Source organism: Oryctolagus cuniculus, chromosome X, assembly GCF_051225735.1.
Source record: "Oryctolagus cuniculus isolate XC-2025 breed Fujian yellow rabbit chromosome X, ASM5122573v1, whole genome shotgun sequence".
In the NCBI taxonomy this organism is placed as follows: Eukaryota; Metazoa; Chordata; class Mammalia; order Lagomorpha; family Leporidae; genus Oryctolagus; species Oryctolagus cuniculus.
Genome location: NC_142888.1, coordinates 89,390,296 through 89,399,869, shown reverse-complemented (window position 1 = coordinate 89,399,869; position 9,574 = coordinate 89,390,296). Strand labels below are relative to the sequence as shown.

The following is a 9,574-nucleotide window of genomic DNA, read 5'->3' as shown; positions in this document are numbered from 1 at the left end:
TAAGGACAGAGATCCTACATGGGGAGTAAGTGCACAGTGACTCCTGTTATTGATTTAACAATTTGACACTCTTGTTTATGGCATCAGTAATCTCCCTAGGCTCTTGTCATGAGTTGCCAAGGCTATGGAAGCCTTTTGAGTTTGCCAACTCCGATCTTAGACAAGGTTGTAGTCAAAGTGGAAGTTCTCTCCTTCCTTCATAGAAAGGTACCTCCTTCTTTGATGGCCCGTTCTTTCCGCTGGGATCTCACTCACAGAGATCTTTCATTTATGTTTTTGTTTGTTTGTTTGTTTGTTTTTGCCAGAGTGTCTTGGCTTTCCATGCCTGAAATACTCTCATGGGATTTTTAGCCAGATTCGAACGCCTTAAGGGCTGATTCTGAGGCCAGAGTGCTGTTTAGGACATCTGCCATTCTATGAGTCTGCTGTGTATCCCACTTCCCATGTTGGATCATTCTCTCCTTTTTAATTCTATCAGTTAGTATTAGCAGACACTATTCTTGTTCATGTGATCTCTTTGACTCTTAATCCTATCATTATGATCAATTGTGAACTGAAACTGATCACTTTGACTAGTGAGATGGCATTGGTACATGCCACCTTGATGGGATTGAATTGGAATCCCCTGGCATGTTTCTAACTCTACCGTTTGGGGCAATTCCGAGTGAGCATGTGCCGAACTGTACATCTCCTCCCTCTCTTATTCCCACTCTTACATTTAACCGGGATCACTTTTCAGTTAAATTTAAACACCTAAGAAAAATTGTGTGTTAATTGAAGAGTTCAACCAATAGTATTAAGTAGAACAAAAAATACTAAAAGGGATAAAGTAATAAGTTGCTCCTTGATAGTAAGGACAAGGACTTATCAAGTCATTGTTTCTCATAGTGTCCATTTCACTTTAACAGGTTTCCTTTTTGGTGCTCGGTTAGTTGTCATCGATCAGGAAGAACATATGATATTTGTCCCTTTGGGACTGGCTTAATTCATTCAGCATGATGTTTTCCAGATTCCTCCATTTTGTTGCAAATGACCGGATTTCGTTGTTTTTGACTGCTGTATAGTATTCTATAGAGTACATATCTCATAATTTCTTTATCCAGTCTTCTGTTGATGGGCATTTAGGTTGATTCCAGGTCTTAGCTATTGTGAATTGAGCTGCAATAAATATTGAGGTGCAGACAGCTCTTTTATTTGCCAATTTAATTTCCTTTGGGTAAATTCCAAGGAGTGGGATGGCTGGGTTGTATGGTAGGGCTATATTCAGGTTTCTGAGGACTCTCCAGACTGACTTCCATAGTGGCTTTACCAGTTTGCATTCCCGCCAACAGTGGGTTAGTGTCCCTTTTCCCCACATCCTCGCCAGCATCTGTGGTTGGTAGATTTCTGTATGTGAGCTGTTCTCACTGGGGTGAGGCCCTTCATGAACTTTCACAAACTAATTCTAAAGTGTATATGGAAATACAGTCGAATAACCTAAACATTATTGAAAATGAACAATCAGGATGATTTTGCTCTATGACATCCAAATACTATGAAGTCTGAAATGAAGACATATTATAAAGTCATAGTAATTTAATGAAATCTTAGTCCAAGGGTAGGCAAAGAGATGAGTGGAATAAGATAGAGATGAATGGAATAAAGTAGGGATACCAGAAAGATACCCATGCACTATGAATCTTTTATTTATAGTAAAGGTGCATTATTAATCATGGAGCAAATGACAACTATTTAACAAATAATGATGAGTAAACTGTATCAGAGCTCTTCAGAAAGTTTTTGGAAGTTGTATATTATTAAAAAATTGTGCTTTAATTTCAACAGTTTTTGCACAAAAATAAAGTTAACCTTTTAATTCCATTTTCCACCAACTTTTTGAAGTTCCCTCATAATAGCTTTGCACCACTATAACAAAATAAATGATGTAGAGTAACTTTACAAAGTACAGAGATGTATTTAGCTTACAGTTTTGGAAGCATGAGAAATACCATAATTCCTTTTGAGGGCATGCCCAAAATGACCTAAGGACCTCCCACAAGGCCTTACTGCCACCCTGGGGACCCATCTCAGTGTATGTGAGACACCCAGACCATATCCAAAAAAAAGTACCACTGAAGTGAATTTCTTATAGAGAACATATACTTGAATCTTGTTTTTCTAATCCATTCAGTTACTCTGTATCATTTAATTGGGGAAATTTAATCCATTTATATTCAAGATCATTGATAGGTAAGAACTAATTCTTGCCATTATGTTAATTGTTCTCTAATTTTGTATATTCTTTGTTCCTTTCTTTTAGTGTTTATCTTTGTGGCTTGGTGGTTTTCTTTCTTTTTTTTTAAAGATTTCTTTTACTTATTTGAAAGAGTTACAGAGAGAGAGAGAAAGAGAGATCTTTCATCTGCTGGTTCACTTCCTAAATGGCCACAATACCCAGGGCTGGGCCAGGCCCAAGTCAGGAGCCTGGAAATCCATCTGGGTCTCCCATGTGGGTTCAGGGACCTAAGTGCTTGTCCCATCTTCTGCTGCTTTCCCAGGCACGTTATCAGGAAGCTGCATTGGAAGCAGATCACCTGGGACTTGAACTGGGGCTCTAATATGGGATGCCAGTGTTGCAGATGGCTGCAGATTAACCTGCTGAGTTACAACACAGGCCCTGCTTGGTGTTTGTTTTTTTTTTTTTATCATGATGAGGTTTATTGTTTTCTCTTGAATGTTCCCAACACAGGAAATGATAAATGTTTGGGCTGATGGACATTCTAATTACTTTGATTTGATTTTTATACTATATATATATATATATCATATAATCACCTGTACCCTATAAATATGTATAATTATTATACATCAGCTAAAACTTTTTAAAAGATAGGAATAGTACTTGAGGATACAAGACTCTTAAAGAAGAATGTATTCTGTTGTAAACACTTTTCCAGTCTTCATTTTACTTTCTCCAATTATTGGAAAACAAACTAGTTCTTTGTTATCCTCCATTTGATTTCTATGATACTTATTAGCTAGCATGGTTTATGGCAGTGCTAGACATTTAAGCCCTACTTTCTCCTCCCCACCCCAAAAATAACTGTTAACTCATCAGTGAAGAGAGGGAAGAAAGTTGACTGGCGAAAATGGGAGATAACTTAGGAAACATTGAGACAGACCTCATTCAAAGACATGAGTTGGTTCCCAGGCATGGAACTAACCAGCCTGTTTAGCCCTGCACACTTTGCTTGAAGTTCTTTGAGCTCCAGGCTCCTCATTCATGTAATGTGGCAAAGAATCCCTACCTCACATACTAGTGAGAGGACACTTGGAATATTCCATTGTCCGACATAAACCTTCTGCTCCCATGTGGGGGCACATGGCAGCCACTCGGTAATCAGGAGTTCTCTAGAGCACCAGTTTCCTTATGGTTGGCTTGTGTGGCTCCTCCATCCTAATATGTCTTAGTGCACTGACAAGAAATCACTGTGACTGCCTTTTATTGTGTGCCCAAGGAGGGATGATCTAGCATCCCTTCAGAGTGTTTCAGAGGTAAAGCCAGCACATTGGAAGTGACTTACCAAAGACATGGTAATGATGGCTCTGTCTCTGGGGACTCAAAGAGGTCTCCTGACTAGTATTTTGACTATATAGAACGTGCATCCACAATGCCTTGTGTTTCTGTATCTCATACCTACGATTCCCAGATGCTCATCTAGAAGGAAAAATAATAGGGCAAAAAAGCCACTGAGAGTGCATTGCATTTTTTCCCTCCTGTATCATAAGTGTCTGCTGTTACTGGAACTCCTATGTATTTATATGCTATAATTTCTCTGATTACATTTCCAAATGATGCCTCTGCTACCATGCAATTGTTATTACAAAGTTCTATCTTCAACAGAGGGTTGAGGTGAGGTTGGAAGGAACTAACTGTGAGCTGAATGCTTTATAAAACCATTTTTTATTTAGAATTCATGTTAAGTGTATGATGCAGGTAATGCTGTTCTCATTTTCTAGGAAAGGAAACTAAAGACTTTCAGGGCTTTCAGAACTTTTCCAAGGTCACACAATTTACAAGTGGAAAATTGATACTTTAGCTCTTGACTGCCACAGCAAATAATGAGACAGGTGGTTATAGTGTATATTTTATGGTGCTCATGTGATGTCATGAACATAAAGAACTCATTAAAGCTATTATAAGAATGATAATGAGGACGAAGTACCTCTCCTTGAGTTTGGACGCCTGGGTTGTGGTGCTCACATGAATTTAGTTAGAGCAAAAAGTCAATGTATTGAATATGCATGCTTTTTGGCACTAGGTTGAAATGCTACTTTATTCACATATTGAGTATTCACTAAAGTCTAGGTGTGTAAATCATTTTCTTCCACTATATTTCTATATTTGGACAAGTTCTACACTGTTTTGACTAATATTAGAAGCTCTCACATGTTAGAGGTTGCTGTGGCTTGACTACTTGTTCTTCTGAATGCATATAGCAGTTTAGTCCCCAAAGTATTATGTGAATGGTACTTAAGAGGGTGGAAACTTATTCTAATTATGGCTTTTAGAGGTGGGGCCCCTGGGAAGTGACTAGATTGAATTAGACCATTAGGGTGAGACTCCCATGACTGAATCCTGAAAGCTTTTTATAAGAAGATCAAGACAGATACAGAGAGATAAATACATTTCATCTTGCCATGTGGAACTCTGTGCCACTCTGGAACTGCCAGCAAGAAGGCCATTAGTACAGGGCAGACCAATGAACCCTGCTTGATCTTGCATTGTGAGCCTCCACCTCTGTAAGCCAAAGTAAACCTCTTTTTTATGTAAAGCTAGCCATTGCTGCAGGCATTCTGTTACAGTAACAGAAAGCAGACTAAAATAGAAAGGTAAGTATAATTAATTGCTTTGTTAAGATTGAATCATCCCAGCCTGGTGTTGTGGCATAGCAGGTAAAGTTGCCTCTCAGGACACTGGCATCCCATATGGGTGCTGGTTCCTGTCCCCACTGCTCCACTTCCCATCCTGCTAATGGCCTGGGAAAAGCAACAGAAGATGGTCCAAGTGTTTGGGCCCCTACCACCCACCTGGGAGACCTGAATGAAGCTCCTGGCTCCTGGTTTTGGCCTGGCCCAGCCTAGGCCATTATGGCCATCTGGGGAGTGAACTAGCAGATGGAAGATTCTCTCTCTAACTCTGACCTTGGTATAAAACAAGATACATCTTTTAAAAAACAAAGAAGCATCACATCCAGGAATTTGGCCTCCTAACTGTCTAAATATCAACCAATATATTTCTTCTCAATTAGCTCAAAATTCAAAATTTACATTAAATCTTCAATAGCTGTTAAAGGTGATTTGAAACAATAGGGATGAGGACCAAAGCCATTTTTAATCCATCTTGTGGGGTGATTTTTGTGCAAGGGATAATTTGTTAGTGACCTACCTTCTTCAAGTGTTACAATGAAGATGAAGCATTAGAAGGCAAGGGGACAATACGCTTTATAATAGTCTGGAAAGATGAATACATTAGAGGAGAGCAAGAATTGAGATGACAAAGCCAGAAGGAGGCCTGCCCCATAGACCAGGAGAAGGGAGGTGATTGCCTGAAAGTGTGTAACGAGAGTGGTGATGGGAGAGAAGTGAAAAAATCTGGAAATACTCAGAAGAGAAGGTCAAGAGTACTTGGTGACAAGGGAGAAGAAGGAATCAGGGATGTTTCCCAGATCCTTGCTTGGGCTCCTGGCTGTCTATATATTTTTTTTTAAAAGATTTATTTATTTACTTGAAAGAGTTGCAGAGAGAGGAGGAGAGGCAGAGAGAGAGGTCTTCTACCCGCTGGTTCACTCCCCACTTGGCCGCAATGACCGGAGCTGCATTGATCCGAAGCCAGGAGCCAGAAGCTTTCTCTGGGTCTCCCATGTGGGTGCAGGGGCCCAAGGACTCAGGCCATCTTCTGTTTTCCCAGGCCACAGCAGAGAGCTGGATTGGAAATGGAGCAGCCGGCACTTAAACCGGCGCCCATGTGGGATGCCAGCACTGCAGGTGGCGGCTTTACCCACTAGGCCACAGTTCCCGCCCCTGGCTGTCTATTAAAATAAGGGAGACAAAAGCGGGGTAATTTTGCGAGTGGAGAAGGGAGCGGAAGGATTTTTAAAATCACGTGGGGGCCATACTGAATTTGAGGTCCTTCAGGAACATCCAAGTGGATATGTGCAATGGATGGTTAATATGGATCTGAATCAAGTTGATATTGAAGTTTAGATGGAAAAAATTATCACATAACATATGGGGGAAATTTGAAAAGAAACTACTGTGGAGGTAGGCAGACTAGCTCTACCAGATATACGAACTCAGGGTACATTCTCTATAATTCAAACTGGTATACAAATAGCTTCCTGGTAGGCACCATGCTGGAGTGCGGGAGTCAGGCAGAGCGGGTCGAGAAAGCAGGCTGTGGGATCCTGGAGTTGAGTGCACTTGACCAAGTCGGGGACCGTCTTTGATCAGCGGTGACATTGGCGGTAGTGGACACCTGAGAGGGATGCTGTGAGATGTGCTAGGTAAAACACCTGGCATCAGGACGCGTCCTCCTCCTCTTCTCAGTGATGCCCTCGCCTTTGCCTCACTCTGCCACCGTCCGCAGCTTCCTGGTCCCTCAGAGATGGAGAGTGTGAGGTGGGTCAAGCGGGCGCGGTGGGGGGGCGAGCTCGGGTGACGCGACGCTCACGTGACGGGCCGGGCGTCGACGTGGGCGCCAGCCCCCGCGCCCGCCTGCCCTGCGGTCCGGTCCCGGCGCCCGCGCAGAACCGGCTCCCTGAGCGGTCCGGGCGGCGGGCGAGCGGCGCAAGGCCCAGGAGGCGCAGGCCTGGCCCGCGTGCCCGCAGGTCAGTGTGGGGGCGGCCGCCGGCGCGGACCCGGGACGGGGATGGAGGTGACGGCAGCGGGAGCCCTGGCTGCGGAGGCGCAGGGGCAGTGGGAGGAGGGCGCCGGGGAGCGCGCGGCGCCCTGGCAGAGACCCTGGCGAGGAACCCGGCCGCGCGGGCAGCAGCCCTCTGGACCCCCTCTGCCCCCCCATCCCTTTGAGAGCGGGCTGGGGAGGGGGCGCCCTGCAGTGCGACAGTGGGACGCGGGCACCCTGGCCACAAGCCCCCCCGCAGCCTCTGCGCCTCTGACGACGCACGGACCTCGGCGAAGAGGGCGCAAAGGGGCAGGCTGCTTCCCGCGGAGGGGGCGCGGGCGCCGCACGCAGCCGGGCAGGCCTCCCGGCGTGCTGCCCGAGGCCCGAAGAGACATGGCGGCCGGGGTGCGGGGGAAGCAGGGGAGGGGGGCGTGGGGTGAGGAGGCCCGGATCGTGCCCAGGACCGAGGCCCTGCGAGTCCTCGGAGCGCGCAGTCCCCGCCCCTGTGCCCTGCCTGTCCGCAGGTCTGCGCGTCGGTGGTGGCCAGCGCCCCGGGAGGCCTGAGAGGAGGAGCCAGCTGCGCGGAATCCCTGCAGGTCAGCGGCAGGGGAGGCTCGGGCGGGGACCCCGAAGGGTCGCCGGCGCGCAGGGCACGGCCTGGGCCGAATGCGGGCCCGCCGCCCGTATGCCCTCCGCCTCACCGCGCGGGCGCCCTGCCCCGCCGGGCCGGTGTGGAGCAGGTGGCAGCGCCTGCCACTGGGTGGTTGGCTCAGGCGTGCGGAGCGAGGGGTGTGCAGGCGGCGCACCGGGAGGCCTGGCCAGGCTAGGGGTCGCCTCCCAGGGCGCGGGATGAAGTCGGATGCGCACCTGCCTCTGTGCGTCCTGAGTCTCCCCCATCTCCTCTTTGTCTCCTCCCCTCCGCCCCTACCCCCAGCACAGGACAAGGAGGAGGCATCGCAACATGGAAACAGCCCGCAATAGGAAGGAGGGACAGGTGGAAAGCGAGGGACAGCCGGGAGACGAAGTGGAGCCCGAAGACGAAGAGAAGTCCGACGAGGAAGGAAAGTGGCATGCGGAGGAGCCTGGCGGGGGCCAGGGCCAGTTGGTGGAGGAGGGCGGGCCGGGCGCGGAGGGGCCAGCGGCCGAGGCGGCCAAGCCCCCCGCCGAGGGCCCGCCCGCAGCCCCCGCGCCGCCGGAGAGCGAGCCGCGCGCCGCCGAGAAGCGCCCGGCCGAAGACTACGTGCCCCGGAAAGCCAAAAGGAAAACGGACCGGGGCACGGACGACTCCCCCAGGGACTCGCACGAGGACTTCCAGGACCGGCACCTGGGCAGCGAGGAGACGCTGCGGGAGTGCGCCGACGCGGCCAGGGCTCAGGAGGAGCTGAGGAAGAAGCAGAAGACGGGCGGTTTCCACTGGATGCAGAGAGAGGCTCAGGATCCGTTCGCCCCGAGGGGCCAGCGGGGTGTCAGGGGGGTCCGGGGCGGCGGGAGGGGCCAGAGGGGCTTCCACGACATCCCGTACCTGTGACCCTGGGCCTTGCGCTCTGCGCCCTGAATGTTGCCGGCCCCGCTTTTCCTGTGCGAAGTCGCCAGGCCCTGGGCTTCAACCTTAAGCTGATCACTTTGCTTTAGGTGTCGCGCGCCCGACCAGCAGCCTTTCGACCCACCCACAGCGCTCTGTCCTTCGGTAAAGGATTAAGGCCCCTGCGCATGTACCTTGTAAAATAACAATAAAAACGTTTGCAGAACCGCGCACGTGGTGCCAGCCCATTGTTGAGGTGTACTTCATGTCAGTGTGTTTGCATACAACAGCTGTGCACGGGAGAACTTGGAAAATGTGCACGCGCACAAGCAGGCTGTCGGTCTTCCTGAATGGTGGCTGAGACCGGGTCTTACCTGCTCAGAAATGAGCCAGCTCACCTGCTGGTTAGGCCCCTCCATGCCAGCCATTGTTCCGCTGGGGGGCCGTTCTGGGTCCCCCCTGGGCGAACCAGGTCAGTGAGCACCGCTGCCCCCTTCTCCTGGGGCCTCGCCCATCCTCCGGCTCCTCCGTGTGTGATTCCCTTGCTTTCCTTTGCTTACTCAGCTCCACTTTTTCCTAAGGATGTGGGTTATGTTTGTCACAATAATTAAGAAAACTAAAGCCAGAAAAACAACGTACGATAAGCAATTAAACTGTTCAAGGCGCTTGTGAGTGCAATGAAGACACTTAAAATCCCTGTGGTCAGAACATCCAACGATAAGTAAAATTCCCATTACCTCTGGGACTCATAGCTAGAGCAGCAGCCAGGCTTGTGACAGATCTCTTGTTAAGGGTAAGTCTTGTCATCCATGAAACACAGATAGTACTTTCTCACAGGACTGCCCGGTCGATTAGACAAGGTACTGAGTGCGTAGGCTGTGTTTAGCTGGCTCTCTTGCAGTAGTAGGACACTGACCCCCGCCAGACACTAACTGGACGGCTGAAGGTAGGCATCACCTATGCCCATGAACAACTCTTAGCAATTGAGAAGAGGGTCCCACCTGTATCTTGGTACTACCACATCTGTTGGGTACTCCTGTTGGACCCTGTAACTAACTCTCTGCTGACAGCCGTTGATATAACATCTTATGGTGAGGAAGCCCTTTTGATTCCCTACAGTCCTCAAAGGGCAAAAGCTCCTATTTGACTCCTATAAGAGTGTGGATAAA

The 9,574-nt window shown here is 48.5% G+C and overlaps 1 protein-coding gene across 4 annotated transcripts; it reads left to right on the top strand.

Moving 5' to 3' along the window:
• The first annotated feature begins 6,519 nt into the window (after nt 1–6,519).
• Nucleotides 6,520–8,636, top strand: LOC103351958 (transcription elongation factor A protein-like 3). Of its 4 annotated transcripts, none has more exons than XM_089324503.1 (3): nt 6,520–6,660; nt 7,408–7,479; nt 7,823–8,636. In XM_089324503.1, exon 3 carries the CDS (start codon nt 7,845–7,847, stop codon nt 8,409–8,411), a length of 567 nt encoding a protein of 188 aa, XP_089180629.1. In that variant the 5' UTR covers nt 6,520–6,660; nt 7,408–7,479; nt 7,823–7,844; the 3' UTR covers nt 8,412–8,636. The 4 variants fall into 4 exon arrangements, with proteins under 4 accessions (XP_089180629.1, XP_089180628.1, XP_051683386.1 ...); XM_089324502.1 differs by having other exon boundaries at nt 6,521–6,660; nt 7,818–8,636; XM_051827426.3 differs by lacking the exon at nt 6,520–6,660 and adding an exon at nt 6,713–6,869.
• The last annotated feature ends 938 nt before the right edge of the window (nt 8,637–9,574 follow it).

Bases quoted from the DNA above. Each gene is read 5' to 3' on its own strand.
- LOC103351958 (XM_089324503.1), top strand. From the start codon at position 7,845: ATGGAAACAGCCCGCAATAGGAAGGAGGGACAGGTGGAAAGCGAGGGA.